Below are 16,081 nucleotides of genomic sequence, written 5' to 3'. Positions count from 1 at the left end.
AAATTCAAGTTTTTATTTTATATTTAATAATTTGCAAAATAATCGAATGAATAATTTACAAAAAAACATAACACAATTTATTAATTCCCCTTGACGAATTTTTTTTTATTTATTAATTCCAAGTAACAATGTAAGATATCCATTTTGTTGTTATAAGCAGAGCTATAAAGCCACAACACTTAACCAAGGTTGAAGCTTTTATTGTTGTTACACTTTGATATCTACTCTCAGTCTACGTGTGACCCATAAATGATAATAATACAGTACAGGCTTAAACCCACAATCTGTGTGAAGCTAATAAATACATTAGCCAGCCAGACAATGTTTCTTCTTACTGTACCATCTAAATTTATAAACATACAAACATCGTGCAAAAGCTGTTATATCGTCGAATATAAGGTGTACACTGCTATACTTCCATCTGTTGAGGCAGACTATAATAATGCCTAATGAGTTTTGGATCAAAGGTTGCAGAGCTCTGTTTCTACCTCAGTTTATACAGTATCCTGTTAAAACGGTGATAAGTGAGACACATATTGCATTACTGATGATGGAGAGTTAAAAGCGTGGAAGAAGAGAATCGGTAACCAGCAGGTAAACAGAGTAAAGCAGATTGAAACCTTGCTCATCTGTTGTGTTATATTGCCTTCCGCCAATTGCTGTGTCCTGCAATTTTCAAGGTTTCGTTTTGGTTCGGTTTGGATGAAGATGGGATAAACAAACAGAAGAAAAATAATGCCTTTTGAGTTGAAGAGGAGGTACCATGGTGATGAGGAGTGACTGATGCCGAGTCCATTGCAAGTAAGTATCATTCCCTTAAATCTAGCCAGATATTCCTGCGTTGATATCAAAGACATGTCAGTCAAAACACTGATAATGCGAAAGCAGCTAAACCGCATTCCAAAACTCAAAAGTAACAACAGTTCATAATCATACCCGTAAAGTATATTTGTGAATCTCGTAAATACCGGTCAAATCATACTCAAAACGTAAAGCAGGGTCCATTAGCACTGCAGGAATAAGAGAACAAAATAAGCAAATTACATGAAGAAATCAGGTTACTACCAATACTTCTTCTGCATGTTAACAAACGTGAAGAGGCTATAATCGACACAAATCTATTTTCAATATCGAATCAAATGTTCATACAAAGAAGGCTTTACCATTATAAGCTTCATTAATCTCTTGAAATCTCGAAGTAGCCACAGTATCACCATTGTGCTTATCAGGGTGCCACTTCTGCATATGGTTAAGAATCTCAAAAACATTCTTTACTCAAAAAAAAATTCAATCTAATGACAAATTCTACAGAGTCAGAGTATTTAACCAACCAATGCAAGCTTCCGATAGTTCAGCTTGATCATCTCCTCAGTTGCATCATAATCAACTTCTAGGATCTTATAGTAATCCTTCAAAAAAAGTGAGATTCATATTAATGAACCACTCAAAAGAACCAGAGACATAATAATTAAATCCTTTAAATGATAAAAACTCAAACTTGCAGAAAAAAAAAAAAAAAAAAAAAAAATCATCAAAATTATAACAAAAAAAAAATCAAACCTTTTCAACAATCAAATAACAACATCAGTCAATAATAGAATAGTATCAAAAGATACATTCCATTACAACAAGAGCGAATCACAGAAACAAACAACAATAGCGAATCAAAACCCAGTAAAGTAATCATCAGTGATTTTGTAAATTTACCTTGGGAGGATTGTTATCTTCCATCTGAAGCAGAGAAGAACAGAGGAACCTTTTTTTTTTTTTTTTTCCCTCCTTCAAAAAAACCAATCAAACTAATGGTAGAGGAATTACTTAAAAAAAATCTGTCTTTTCCATTGTATTAAATGCGAATTTCGACTTAAGAAAAATATCAATCGAATCTGTGGTTTTGCTTTGATTTTTTTTTCTCAGTTCTTTTTTTTTTTAAATAGGGGAAGAAGTTTAGGCCGAGAAGAAGAGACTTGTCTCTTACTTGATCGGTAACGTTGAAGATAGAGAGAGAGAGAGATACTAGCATGAAGAGCCAACCGGTTCACTTCTATTTTTGACCGAACCGGTTTACAGCTAACTTCTGCAATTTATTTTGATTCTGTCAACAATAAAAAGTGATATTTTTGATTAAAATACGTTTCTAGTGTCAAAATTATTCAATTTCAATAGCAAATTATCACAAGAAAGTGAATACTAAAAAAAACACTAATCGCTTACACTATTTTATATAGTTTGATAATAAAAGATTGATCTTTCTAATAGTTGAAAAAAAAAGCTACAGAAAAGCCCTCTCGAATGGTTCAACAAACAAAAAAAACAGAGAACCAATCATAAACAAATGAAATGGCAGCTTGCAATTGGTTAAACAGAGCTTCACTCCAATCATGCAGTAGCTTCTGCTTCTGCGTCGGTTTCAACGGTGACAGACTGCGAAGAACTGTTCTTGCCGCTTCCGCTTCCACCTCTCAGACGCGATGAAACATTGTCTATGGCTGAATTCAGTTGGCCGATTTTCTCATTCAATATTTCTCTTCTCTCCTGTTATCAACAACCAAACCAAATATGCCCACGTTAGTTTAGTAATGGTTGAGATTTTCTTATAATATGAGTACCGAGTTTTTCTTTTTTTTACCTCTAGGCCTTCATCGTAGTACATCGGCTGCTCTGGTTTCTTGAAACCATGTTCATTTTCGTTCAGCAACGATCTTCGGATCTGAATCAAAAAACATGACAGCATGTGGATGTAAGAGATCACATGAGAATAAGAATATGTTATGTTAATGTTCTTGATTTCATGTTGGAGTAACCAAGCTCAGAATCATTTAATCATTTCAAGAACAAAGCCCAGAAATCTTAGCAGTGGAAGCAACACCAAGTACAAATAGCCGTAGTTTCTCTTAAGCCAACATAATCTTTGTCAGAATGAAATAAATAACCGGAAGTACAAAACTAGACTGTTGTTCACGTTCTTGATTTCAGAGAGAACAAAGCTCAATATATCACCAAAGATGTAAAGCCAAGAATCATATAATCTATGTCTTAACACTGAAAATAAAAGAAAAAATTTACCTGTGGAGCAAAGACATAAGCCAAAGTACCAAACACAGCACTTCCTAGAAGACAACCCGTAACAAAATCACTACTTCCACCGCCCCTGCTTCCTTCACTGCAATCATCAACCCCCGTAAACTATCATATATAATAATCAATCGTAACCTATCAATATCTCAATAGAGGTTTAAATGGTTTATCTATAGAGAAAACATACCGGTAGCCTGCAGAAACCGAGAGTTTGTGACTGCGGTTCGATTTTGTTCTAACAGTCAATGTAGAGCTCTTGCGAATCGGATTAAGGTTTGTAGACAACAAACAGTGTGCTTTGACATGAGAGTCACCTGATACCATATAACTCGAAGAACACGAATCAAGAAACTGCTTTGAGTAAAATATCAAATGCTTCAGGTCGATTTGCTATACGTTGAACTGTATCAGACTATAACAACACAGGATGATCTTGCGAGAAACTATACATCATACCTGCTCCTAAATCCCTAATTTCACAATTAATTCGAAGAAACAACGAGCAATTCTAAGCAAGTGCAAATCGGCAAATCAGAAATTGAGTTCAAAATCAAAAGAAGAAGTAGAGGAAGTATCACCTAGAGAGAGGAAAGCAGATGAACTGGTTAATGGATAAGATAAAAGGCGATTGGTTACCTGAGAGAGAGATAGGAGCTGCTACGAAGGACGCCATTGTTCATGAAAACGAAGAAGAGATCTGAGAAGACGCAAACGAAATTAGGACGCCATTTGTTCGTCCAACGAGAAGAGTTATCTATTTTCTATTAGACCCCTTACTTATTACTTATTTCCCAAAACATCCTTTATGAGATACATATTTTCTAAAGAAGATAAAAAATTTTAGATTTAGCACCTCAGTGTTTGTGATTGCCAATTTATGCCACTACGAGAGAAATTAGAAATACAGTAGTAGTCAGGTTAAGCAGATCAGTCAAGTCAACCAACGCTAACATCTTGTCATCTGTTTTTTTGCCCATCGCTTTTATATGTACAAAGCTGTGAGTTGGGTCTTTCTTCTTCATGATACCAAAGGACTAAAATAAAAGACACCTTTCTTGGTTATTTTCTAAGATAAGTTTCCTTCTGAGGATTTGTCAGCTAAGTCACATAGGCGTATTCACATTCTGCTTCTTCCTGTGTTCCCATCTCGACACTGATCTCCGATTCTGCTGTTGCTGTTGCTGGTGTTGTTGTTGTCGTTCCTTTTCTATGGATGACAAGGACAATGAGAGTGAGAGAGATGCTGCATCACCTTCTTGATTCACCATCTTATCTTGTGGCTTTAGACTACTGCTACTTCTATGTTCTTCAATGGAGGTTGTTCCAGCCATGGAAGGCAATACAACTCCTGTCATCGTGGTCTTGCTCGGGGTAGTTTTCTTTACTCCTCTCCATTTGTTGTTGTCACTGCCAAGTGCTCTGGGATTACTGTCTATCATTTCATCATCATCTTCTTTACCATCATTCATATCTGAAGGGAACACAATCCTTTCCGTTGCATCAGACTTCTTCTTGATGATCTTTTTCTCCTCCTCACAGGGACCAGCACAAGATTTTCTTGAAGCAAATTCATTGCCAAATGTATCCCTCCTGAAAAAGCTACATCCAGTTTCTACTCCTGTAACTGTCTTCAGCTTTTTATTCAATGGACCGTCACACAACCTTTCTTTATTTAGATAATCCAAGTCCACTTTCTGGTTCATATCGGAGGAATTCACTGTCCTAGGCGCTGTCAGTGCCAAAAACAAATAATTTGTTAACACCCATAAGATTTTTGTCCTGGCCGGGGAACTAAACATCAGAGCTTGTTACAGCCGAAAGCAAATCCATTTGATTACCTGACGTCTTCTCATCCTTCAACTGTGGACTAGGACCTATCTCTCCTTCCTCGGTTTCTTCATCCGCTCCACAATCTCCATATGATACAGATAATGCCTTCTCCTTTTGAATGGCACTGCACACTTTACCCTCTTTCGCATTCTCTTCCTGTTCAAATCCATGTACCCATCAATATGTGCATGATATTAAGATAGACCTAGCAACTGTCTAGAAGACTCCAAACTAAAATACATCTGAGAGTAAGATTTCTATAACTAGCTGAGGACAAGAACAACCCACCTCCATGCACAATTGCATTCTGCTCGATGTGCGATCAGTCAAAGACTCTCTGTTGCTTGGATTTTCATGGTGAAAAGTCTCACGAGAAGAAGAAGCTTTCCCAATATTTGGCAAAACACAAGACGCCGGAAGAGGTGTGCTCTTGAGTGGATTAGAGCAACTCTGTTTTCTTCCTCGGAATACACCCCAAAGGAAATATAACATGTTCCAGCCTGCATCCAACGGATATAGGACTAAGCAATATACTTCCTTACATTTGAACAAAACCTTGAACACATCAGCAAAACATTTGTGAAACTTAGTAGACATTGTTCCAGTATGACAGAAGAGCCATAGCTGCTAATTTGTAAGCAAACATTGTAAAGACAGTGAGATTCCATAAACTTAAAAAAAAAAAAGAAATATAGTTTAAACCTATTCAGAACAGTGGAACTTGCAACAAAACATATGTTCACGAAGTGAAAGAGTTCTAGTTAACATTCTTACGCTGGCAATCCCGAGGAAGCTGGTTGGAGGCAAAAATCAAAAGCTCAACACCCTCGAGGTTTCCCTTTAGGGCCAAATCTTTTTGGATCATGTTGTCTACCAAGGGCTTATAATTTTTCTCATAACTGTGTGTCACAAGCAACAATTTATATTTTCCGTCAGTAGATTAGGAAATAAAACATTGAAGCTACCAAAACCAGAATAACCACATGAAACAAAATACAGGTACATTGTAGTTACCTCTCAATGTCCTTGGCAAAGAAGAAAAGAGCCACATGCTGTTCCTTAGCACCTATATCTTGAAATTGTGCAGGCCATGCACTGAGCCTGGGTACTTCATTCAAGGTAAGTTTTACAGGAAATTGGTTCACCACTTCAACAACCTTAGGTGATGCTAAGGTTGAAAGGTATGCTTGCATTCCGTTATGCATTGTTGATAAATTTCTGCTTTTCTGGACCTCCAAGTCTCCTCTGGTCAAAAGAAGTAGAAGGTTAATCTGCAAGCAATTAAACCAGAAAAGAGATCTTCAAGAAAAGGGAACGAAAACCGTACTGCCAAATGTACTCAGGCTCTGGGATGGCTGAGGTTGTCGACAGAACAGCTGGGGCAACCACAGGCAAATCTCTCATGACAGGTTTTATAGAAGGAACATGAACTTCGGGCACAACAGATTGGGAAGCAGCCATTGCATCAGAACCAGCGAGTGACTGCGTTCCATTTACTGCAATTGTCTGCTTGTCTGTCCGTAAATCTGGATGCCCTCCTGGCAATCCTTTGAATCCCACAGGCCAATCTCTTATGACCGGCACCTTTGAGGACATATTTCTTAAAGCCTTATCACAACCAGAATCCACATTAGACACTGAAGGCAAATCAGATTGCTCCAACCCTCTGCTTTTCCCAAAGCTGGGTTTTTTACGCAGAGCAGCATCAACCGCTGCTCGCAACCTATTGCCCTTATTATTATCCTCCATAATACTTAGCGTTTGGTGATTACCAACAGCATCTTTGCTTTTCTCCCCCGCCTCTCTGACTTCCCGAGGCCGGAGTAAACCATCTACATTTGCCAGTTCATTTTTACATTTCGCTTCACTTGAACTGCACTTTTCATTCGTAGATGAATCTCCCACTGCATAGGTGAGAAATAAATCCCAAGGAGTCAATCATGATATCTTTAACGCATATAACTGTTTACTAATGGAGTGAAAAACATAACCGATAACAGTGGAAATCGTACCAGAAGCAACTATATCTTCTAGACGATTTCGACTTAGATGTCTGGCTTGCTTTGTCAAGCTACCTTGTTGACCATCAGAATCCAAATCCTTCAAATCACGGGGACTTTTTGCATATGAACTGGACGAACGGCCACGTGAAATTAGTTTCTGATCGATTGTGGATGCTGAAGGGTTAGCTTCTATGCTCCGATCTTTCAGTTGCTTTGTACCATTAACTTTTGAGTCATAACAACTAGAGCTCCCTACGTCTATACATCTACTTGACATTGATTTGCCTGCATTTCTAGAAAATCCTTCTTTTACATCAAGGGAAGAATTGTCTTTCCCAATCTTCTGTCGAGGAAGCATAACATCATCCACTGGTCTCACTTTTGGTCTAGAGCTCGAAGAATTAAACGAATTGGACTTGAAAAATGAACCTATACATATAGAAAACAAGGTAATATTATACAACCTTATCATATATGAACCAGAAGTACAGCAAACTAGACAAGGAAGAACACCCTTGAGAAAATCGTACGATAATTCCTACCTTTAGGGGACCGAAGCTGAGAGTCAGGAGATCGTGTGCTTTCTGAGTCATCACTGGAGTGGCTGTTGAAAGATGAGTGATGAGCTAGCTTTCTCGTTGGCTTCTCTAGACCCTTAAATGACGTTTCTCGGGATAAAGTGGACGATCTGGGAAGAACAGATCTCTTAGGTGACCCTGTTGGAGCCTCAACCGCCAATCTTTTAGAATCAGGAGCTGCCTCAAATTTGTCTATGTGCCTTTTGCTGGAGCTTTGTGTATTCAAATTTACTGCACTTTCTCTTTTTCCCTTGGTTTCTGCACGTTTAAACTCAGATTCGTTAAACAAAACCAAGTTCACAACCAAGTTCCTGATGTTTTGCACTAATATCATGGATAGTATATAATTCAGCTTTACCTAGCTTCTTCTTTTCTGCAAACTTGCATTCCTCACAAAGCCAATCACCCTTAGGAACCTTTTTAAGCATTACTCGCATGCAATATCTGAGCAAAAGATAACACAACTATACAGTTAGCACAGAAATGGTGCTCAGTTATTAGTTATTAATAACAGGATAATCCAATTTACTTAGACTTCACCAATATTAAGGTCAAGGATAAATCCTAGATGGCAATTGGCCAAAATTTACTTGATGTTTTTTCTTTCCCATGAACAGAAGCAGGCTTACGTGTGTTCTGCGCCATCACTGCATCTGCTGCAGATAGCCAGTAAATCCTCACGACCCGCATCTCCGCAAATATCACATACTTTTACCTGCTCAACATTATAGAGAACAATTTCACTTCAGATTTTTGTCACTAGGAGATAAAAGTAAACATTGAAACAAACAGGAACAGAGGCACAAATTCAGCCAACAAAATAGATGTGTTCTCTAATTCCTCCTAATATGAGACAAAACAGCATTGCTTACATCAAGTTCCAGCATTTCAGAATCAGCACCCTCACTCTCACTCTCAGACATGGCTGATGTGTTTGATTCGTCTGCCTTATTGGAGGGAACATTTTCTCTCGACTTCCTAACCACTGGCCCTGAACGCGTAGAACTCTCAATTAAAGAATTGTTCTTGTTGTCTTTGTTACTCTTTGCTCCTGACTTTTCCTTGACTTTTCCCTGCCCTAGAATGTTTTTGGCCTTATGGTCATTACATGTATCCAACTTCATGGAATCTTGATCTTTGTGAGACCCATCTAAAAGTGGGGCATGGGATATATCAGAAGATCTTAAAATTTCCTTACTCTCAGCATTCTCAGATGAAGAAGTATCATGATTAAAATTAACCAGATTGCTCGCTTCACTTGCAGTGTTCCGGAGAGCATTAACCCCATAAGAACGCTCGTTGAAAGAACACTCGCTCGCCAGTACACCATGGGAGTTTTCATCTGATGACTCTTCCGACTTTGAACCGGTAAAGCCCGCATTACGGTGCATGCAAGATGAACAAGGAACAGAGCAGACATTACAAGTTCCAGACTGCATTTTAGGACGACCTCTGCGACCCATGGAGCGATAACCAAGTCTTCTATCAGCCTTCAGGCATAACAAAGAGAGAATGTTAGCAACGAAAAGAAGAATAAAAATGAAGAACTCTTTTTTTTTTCACAAAATCAGTGAATTAAATGAGCAAAAAAAGGGAAAAATTACTGAAATATAATTTCTTAAAAGAAGAGTAAATTAAAAAAAAAAAAAAAAAAAAAAAACAGTATAAGGAAGACTTCCATATTAATGCTGGACGCATAGCATTTACAAAAAAAAAAAAAAAACGAACTGTGAGACAACTACAACTGGACATTTATGCTATGATCTACATTCAAAGGAAGCGTATAAATGCAATCAGTTATCCTCTCTGTTCTTACCATTAACAACAAATTTGATGAGCACGACTCTCGCAAAATTGATTTCTAATCCGCTAATCCAACTGTGAACAAAGAAAAAGAAGCATAAATTTTAAGGAAAAAGAAAAGCACATAAGCCCAGATGATTGAATCATGCTGTTTAACAACTAACAACACTTGCGTCGACGGACCAACATGCAAAATAAGCACAATTCCTAAAACGAATCAAAGCGGATTCTGTTTACATTGTAGAGGTCTCGAAATCAAAATCAAAATCATCATCATCATCATCCTCGACATTAGCATTTCACTATTCACCACCAATCGAGAACAAAGAAAACCCTAACTTACCATTCCTTGATTACCGCACTACGAATACACAAACCCTAAGTAAAGTTCCTCTAAAAATCTCCAGATTCGATTCCTAATTTCTCTCTCTCGCTCTGGCGTGGCCCTAAAAGTTCGAATTCTCTGGAATCTCTCGCTTTTTTTCCAGATAATGGAATGAGAGAGAGAGAGAGAGAGAGAGCTGCTATTAAATAGCCACCACCAAAGCAAGCCCCCAAGGATCTTTCTCTCTACCTACACCACGTAGATACGTACGGACATACATACGTATACACACACGCTTAATATTTTCTTTATATATAATATATTCATTAATTACTAACTAATTTAGTCTATCATAAACACGCAAGTTTTTTTAATAGATTACTAAAATAACGTGTTTAACAACAAAATTTACAGTGATTAGTATTCTTATCGACATGGAAGGCATTTAATATCTAGTCTAGAAATTTCAGATTTCTACATACTGACAGACACAAAATATATAAGTAGTTGAAATTACGCCAAAATTTGTAATTACATGTTACGAAATTGCTAATTTTGGTAATTTCATTTGATTTATCTTTTTCAGTTGGGAAAACGTTTAAGCCCCATCATGTGTTTAAGTGTTAACGTTCAAATGTTAGACCAAACGAATAAGGAAAATTACAAAACTGCCATATTTTTCATCGTCCTAAATGGACCGTTTTTAGCCCAAATAATTGGATATTTAGTTCATTGGATTCCAGCCCATTGTTTGGGCCTTTTATGAAAAAATTCTTTATATTTTTTTTAAAATAATAATAATAATATGACAAACACAAAATCAATGAAATGGCCCACAAAGATCACATGCTGAAAAATCAAATATTTATTATATTCGCCGCATTTTTCGCTTTCTATTACACTTCACCAAATTTGCGTACCATTAGCTTAATAACTTTCCTAAACTCGTTTATTTTTCTCTTTCGATTTTAGATATTTGCGTAAGTAAAACATTTAACAAAATTATTATAATACTCCGTTAGTCCGTTTCATAACACTCATTCATAAGTCATAACTGAAGGTTTCGAAACATTTGTTTTATTGATTTTCCAAGGCAAGATTTATAGACTTTTGCTTCTTCTATACGTTGGGGTAATTAATTACTGCTAAGTAAATTACACTGTTTACTGATTTTGAGTCTTTGACATTTTCCAAGAGACAAAAATGACAAGTAGGGGAGGCAGTAGAAACTATAATGACCTACTTCCCCATAATCACGGCATGAACTTTGGCATTCGATACCGATTTTCTTGATTAGGAAATAACCAAATTCCCCCATTCCTTATTTTCTCTATAAATATCTTAACCCCTATTTTTCTTGACTCTTCTCTTTTTACTGTCTGTCTCCAATCTCGTCCAGGTAAACCACCAAAACAAATTCTATTTTATTGAAATATTTTGTGTGTAATAAAAAGCTATGAAAATTTTGATGTTTATTAATATAGTTGGATTCCTTATTAGTCTTCTGAGATCGAAAGTTCTTATTTTTACAGGCTGCTAGTGGTGGTGGCAAACTCCGCCCACAAGGTACCAACACAAAACTTATGTAGTTTTATATCATACTTACGTTATTCCTTAAACAAACAAAAGAATCGGAGGTATTATTGTAATTAAGCTAGCAGCACATAATTATGTATACATATATAGTATATACTTATGCTAATGTTGAGACCATGATTTTTGATGTGCTAAGATTATGATATTTTTTTGTGTGATTGTCATTTTTTAGTATTAACATATGACGAATAATTATATGCACGAACATAAAGATCTCAATGATTTTTATTTTTATTTTGTGATATGTTTTTGGATGGAAACTTCAAACGTAGAATGCAACTCAAAGTGTAGCTACCGTTGTTCGGCAACATCACACAAGAAGCCATGCATGTTCTTTTGCCTCAAGTGCTGCACAAAATGCCTTTGTGTTCCTGCAGGCACTTACGGCAACAAACAAAGTTGCCCATGTTACAACAATTGGAAGACTAAAGAAGGCCGTCCAAAATGTCCTTGAAACTGCTTCTTATATATACTTGATCATATCTAGTTTTGTATCAATCAATTATGTTGTTTAAACCTGTTTCTACAAGTTGGTAGGAACTCTATTTGTCTTTATAGGCTTTATTTTGTTATATCTTTTGCTCTTTTTTGTTGTTGTTGTTGTTGCTTTATGACCAAACATTAGTAAAGATGACTAAAGATTATCTTGGTTACATTACATAATTATGAAGTGGGCTTCATTATTTATTGAGCCTAGAAACATATAGCCAGAATAAAACTCTCTAGCAAAAGAGGCCATCAAGCTTGTAATTATTATCAAAATAATGACATCCCAGTCATAAATACGATTATTTTCTAAAATCAGTATAATATTTACTAGTCGTGAATCTTGTGATAATTGACCAAATAATATCGGTTGTTTGTGTGGAAGCCATGTTCTACGATGTCTCTTTCTTATTGTTTTCTTCCAAGATTTTAGAAACATCAGTTTATGAGGGAGAATGCGAGCATAGTAATTTATTTGCTCTCTCATCCATAATATAATCCATTTCCTTTTCCTTGTGGAATAATAATACGTTTACTAGTTAGTAGTGGTTACCAACTTTCACATTATAAAACGAGAAACACTCGTCTGTCCAATCGTGAGCTGATATTTATGACCATTTTTGTCGTTGACTTTGTTTTTTAGCTCAAATATTTGGACGGCGATGAAAATATTGATTAAAAGTCGTTGACATTTTTTCCGGCTGAACCGTTGACTGGAGTTGTAAGACAAGATGTGAAATGAAGAAAACAAAAAAAACCGATAATATTCACACGCGTCGATTGTATACTTATACAAAAAAATTAGCAGAAACAATAGTTCTATAGACATTTTTTGGAACTTTTGAAATTAAGAAAAATAGAAAGAAGAAGAAAAAAAAAAACTGAAAAGGTCTCATCTCAAATTGAGGCTCAAGAAGAATTAACGAACAAACTAAAACAAGAAGAAGAAAAAAGACTGTGACAGGGGCTTGACACTATTCAAGAATTTGCAATTTAACCCCCAAACAATTTTCAAATCAATCAATTTAGACCCCCCCCCCTAAAAAAATCAGTCGGATATCGGATTTGGGGAGGAGCCAGATGAATGAGAAACCTCCTCAATGAGTCTGGTGACATCGGCCATCGAAGGACGACTATCTGGATACTGAGCCGTACAGCTCATACCTATCTTCAATAAACGGATGATGTTCTCATTGCCCTCAGGTTGGTACCTTGTGAGCTCCGGATCAAGCACCTCAGACGGTGATTGTTGATCGGTAACTGATTGGACCCATCTCGGCAAATCAACGCCTTCTTCATTCAATTGCTGATGTGTTGGAGACTTACCTGCAACGTTAAAACCTTTAAACCACCGCAGCAATTGCAAAGAAACAAAGTTAAAAAGATAAATATTGAGTCTGACTGTTTGTTACCTGTGAGTAATTCAAGGATTAAGACGCCAAAGCTATAGACATCAGCTTTTTGGGAGATTTTGCGAGCATCCGTGACTTCAGGTGCACGGTAGCCATCGATACGGTTAGGTGCAGATGTAGAACTAATGATAGGCGCTAGACCGTAATCAGAGACCTTAGCTTCATAGGATTCAGACAAGAGTACGTTCGAGGACTTAATGTTTCCATGAGAAGTTGTGGCGTCACGCGAATGTAGGAATTTAATCGCTCTTGCAGCTCCTAAGGCTACACCAACTCTGGTTTCCCAGTTCAATGGAGTCCTCCCGTTTCCTTTGTTCCCTGCAAAACCATTAAAACAGCCTAAAAACCGAGCTCCAAGCATAATAACTAAACAAGTCCCCATCAAGATCATAAACTAGTATCAAGAGACATAACATCAACTAACTAAAGAATCCGAAAAATCAATAAATGCATTAGATTTCGATTTTTTTTACCGTGCAAGATTGCAGACAAGCTTCCTCTAGACATGTACTCAAAGACAAGAAGCTTTTCATCGCGGCTGAAGTAGTAAGCGATGAGAGTCACGAGATTGGGATGACTCATTGATCCCAAAACCTGCAATCTCTCTCTGAACTCTTTCTCAGGCACCACAACATCTCTTAGCCGTTTCACAGCCACAATCAAACCATGATCAAAGCTTGCCTTATACGAAGACCCAACTGTTCCTTTCCCAAGAACCTCAGCTGAAGCCTTCAACAACCCATCCAAATCGAATTCTCCAAACGTTTTCACGAAAAATATCAAATCTTTACTCACCACACCACTCTCCGACGACGTAGCCTTAACCGGCGGGACAACAGCCGCCCTTTCCTTAGGTATAGCAGCGGCGGTGGCCGGAGGAGCTACAGGAGCTTCAACGTTTCTCGCTTGACCATTCTCTTCCTTCTTCTTTCTCTTTCTACAGAGACAGAAGAGAATCAGGAGAAGAACCAACAGACCAACAACACATCCGATTACAATCCCGACAATAGCTCCGGTGGATAACTTGTCGCTATCTTTCTTCTCCGGCGGCGGATTGGGTCCTGGTCCTGGTTCTGGAGCAGGGCCACCAACACAAAGGTTTAAGGGCTTCCCACAGAGAGTGTTCCCTTCGAAAGCAGTTGAAGGCCAGCTCGACAACGAACTCGGAATCGAACCATCCAATTGATTCGAAGAAACATTGAATTGCTGAAGAGGAAGCGTGATCTCAGGGATTGGACCAGTCAGCTGATTCCTCTCTAAATACAGAGTAACCAACCGGGTCGCGGAATTAACATTATCCGGGATCCGACCCGAGAATTTGTTCTCCCCGAGATTAATTCTGATCACGTTCGGGAGCGTGAAGAGAAACGAAGGAATCTCACCGGAAAAGGCATTACCTTGGAGATACAAGTAACGGAGAAGAACAAGGTTTGAGAAATCCGAAGGGATTGGACCGGAGAGGGCAGAATTGAATCGGAGAGAAAGGGTTTGAAGCTCCGTCAAATTACCAATCCCACCGATTGGTAAAGAACCGAATAAACCAGCTCCGGGTAATCGGAGGGCAGTGACCCGACCCGCATCACAGTGGACTCCGTGCCAATCACAAGGAGAAGGAGCACTCATGTTCCATAACAAAGTACGGCCACGAACACTCTTACGAAGAACGACTAAAGCTCTCCGGTCAGACTCTAGATCTGAAGTCACCGCAGCGAGATAGAAGACGAACAAGTAGACAACACAGAGACTTAGCTTCGGCTTGTACTTTATCATCTTCTTCTCCAAAACTGGCGATTCTTCGTCTCCTTAGGTTTCAAAATTCAATAAATATATATGGACTTTTCGATATGGGGGTTTTGAGAAAACTTAATTCGGCAACGCGTTAACGAGTGTTTGAACAGAGAGACTTGTATTTTACATGAGTTTCTCTCTGTGTCTCTCTCTCTCTCTCTCTCTCTCTTTCGCCGGCTAAATAAAATCAGAATTGCAGCAGATAAAAGGGAAAAAGAAAAGTTACTAATTGGAATTTTTCCTTTTCGACCAAAAAAAAAAGTAAAATAAAGAGAATCTTATGTATTAAATGTGACAGCTAATTAATTTACAGAAAAATATAAAATTAACCAATAAGGGGTATAGTTGTAACGATTTATCAGAGTCAAACTGGTTATTGCGTTACCTTAATGTTAATTAATTACTATTATTAATTTCATCATCAAATGCAGTAGTAATGTTTTTTTTTTGTAGACGTTTAAACGACCATGTTATCTTTTTTGTTTTCTTTATGTTTTTTTTTTATTTATCAGGTTGAATGTGATCAAGAACAGGCCTGGTCTGAGCTACCGTTGACGAACAAGTGTCTCGGACGCCGTTTTGTATTTTGATTTAAAAGTTTCTGCAATTTCCTGTCTACTCTTCTTAAACAAATATGTATTATATGTTTGTACTATAGCCGGAGAATAAGTACGTTCCATTGACATTTTTTATGTAGGCTGTATCAATGTGATATGAAATTGAAATGGTCAACAGAAAAAAACTTAGTTGTGGTCTATATAAAGTATAATATATGCTTGAGATTTTGAAGATTTCAATACTTCATTCTTCTGGGTTTTCCCAGTCGATGATTCACTTCTATATATGGTTCCCTTCATATGATTTCTTTTCTTTTTTTTTTTAGCAACATGCATATTAACAGATTTAAATATAAATTGTGACAAAATAATGAATTAATAATATTGATATGATCACTATTGTTATAAGTTAAAGATACTAGATTGTGAAGATTTCAATAGTTTGTTCTTTTGGGTTTTCCTAGTCGATTCACTTCTATATTTGGTTACCTTCATATGCTTTTTTTTTAACAACATGCATATTAACAAATTCAAATATAAGTTGTGAAACAATAATGAATTAATGATTTTGATATAATCACTATTGTTACAAATTAGATACTATTCAATTTCAAATTTTGCTTTT

At 37.1% G+C, this 16,081-nt stretch overlaps 4 protein-coding genes and 1 pseudogene across 13 annotated transcripts; 1 reads left to right on the top strand and 4 right to left on the bottom strand.

Annotated features, from left to right (window-relative positions):
• Window positions 1-90: 90 nt before the first annotated feature.
• Window positions 91-2,055, bottom strand: LOC104763914 (uncharacterized). The gene is made up of 7 exons (XM_010487320.3): window positions 1,708-2,055; window positions 1,332-1,409; window positions 1,164-1,239; window positions 937-1,010; window positions 763-836; window positions 621-666; window positions 91-506 (listed from the first exon to the last, which is right to left on the bottom strand). The coding sequence occupies exons 1-7, from the start codon at window positions 1,729-1,731 to the stop codon at window positions 495-497; spliced, it is 384 nt and encodes a 127-aa protein (XP_010485622.1). The 5' UTR covers window positions 1,732-2,055; the 3' UTR covers window positions 91-494.
• A 115-nt stretch (window positions 2,056-2,170) lies between these two features.
• Window positions 2,171-4,070, bottom strand: LOC104763912 (uncharacterized). Of its 2 annotated transcripts, XM_010487318.3 has the most exons (6): window positions 3,932-4,070; window positions 3,715-3,775; window positions 3,266-3,392; window positions 3,067-3,163; window positions 2,630-2,710; window positions 2,171-2,535 (listed from the first exon to the last, which is right to left on the bottom strand). In XM_010487318.3, the coding sequence occupies exons 2-6, from the start codon at window positions 3,749-3,751 to the stop codon at window positions 2,380-2,382; spliced, it is 498 nt and encodes a 165-aa protein (XP_010485620.1). In that variant the 5' UTR covers window positions 3,752-3,775; window positions 3,932-4,070; the 3' UTR covers window positions 2,171-2,379. The 2 variants fall into 2 exon arrangements, with proteins under 2 accessions (XP_010485620.1, XP_087356720.1); XM_087500594.1 differs by lacking the exon at window positions 3,932-4,070 and having other exon boundaries at window positions 3,715-3,866.
• LOC104763913 (ASI1-immunoprecipitated protein 2) lies at window positions 3,939-9,903 on the bottom strand. 7 transcript variants are annotated; one of them, XM_087500590.1, is made up of 14 exons: window positions 9,636-9,903; window positions 9,306-9,367; window positions 8,688-8,979; window positions 8,362-8,567; window positions 8,119-8,204; window positions 7,848-7,933; window positions 7,454-7,747; window positions 6,921-7,340; window positions 6,236-6,812; window positions 5,923-6,153; window positions 5,683-5,807; window positions 5,197-5,408; window positions 4,917-5,064; window positions 3,939-4,807 (listed from the first exon to the last, which is right to left on the bottom strand). In XM_087500590.1, exons 2-14 carry the CDS (start codon window positions 9,306-9,308, stop codon window positions 4,182-4,184), a joined length of 3,306 nt encoding a protein of 1,101 aa, XP_087356716.1. In that variant the 5' UTR covers window positions 9,309-9,367; window positions 9,636-9,903; the 3' UTR covers window positions 3,939-4,181. The 7 variants fall into 7 exon arrangements, with proteins under 7 accessions (XP_087356716.1, XP_087356719.1, XP_087356717.1 ...); XM_087500593.1 differs by having other exon boundaries at window positions 8,030-8,204; window positions 9,636-9,883; XM_087500591.1 differs by having other exon boundaries at window positions 9,530-9,790.
• A 1,059-nt stretch (window positions 9,904-10,962) lies between these two features.
• LOC104763911 (gibberellin-regulated protein 5 pseudogene) lies at window positions 10,963-11,876 on the top strand (annotated as a pseudogene). The gene is made up of 3 exons (XR_763704.3): window positions 10,963-11,016; window positions 11,150-11,183; window positions 11,486-11,876. The product of XR_763704.3 is annotated as a gibberellin-regulated protein 5 pseudogene (transcript).
• A 562-nt stretch (window positions 11,877-12,438) lies between these two features.
• On the bottom strand, window positions 12,439-15,195 carry LOC104763909 (putative inactive receptor kinase At3g02880). 2 transcript variants are annotated; one of them, XM_087501813.1, is made up of 4 exons: window positions 14,975-15,179; window positions 13,585-14,895; window positions 13,112-13,429; window positions 12,439-13,025 (listed from the first exon to the last, which is right to left on the bottom strand). In XM_087501813.1, exons 2-4 carry the CDS (start codon window positions 14,879-14,881, stop codon window positions 12,748-12,750), a joined length of 1,893 nt encoding a protein of 630 aa, XP_087357939.1. In that variant the 5' UTR covers window positions 14,882-14,895; window positions 14,975-15,179; the 3' UTR covers window positions 12,439-12,747. The 2 variants fall into 2 exon arrangements, with proteins under 2 accessions (XP_087357939.1, XP_010485618.1); XM_010487316.3 differs by having other exon boundaries at window positions 13,585-15,195.
• Between the last annotated feature and the right edge of the window lie 886 nt (window positions 15,196-16,081).

This window comes from Camelina sativa, chromosome 19 (assembly GCF_030686135.1).
Source record: "Camelina sativa cultivar CO46 ecotype springtype chromosome 19, ASM3068613v1".
In the NCBI taxonomy this organism is placed as follows: Eukaryota; Viridiplantae; Streptophyta; class Magnoliopsida; order Brassicales; family Brassicaceae; genus Camelina; species Camelina sativa.
The sequence above is the reverse complement of the archived record's forward strand: the minus strand, read 5'-3'. Positions and strand labels throughout refer to the sequence as shown.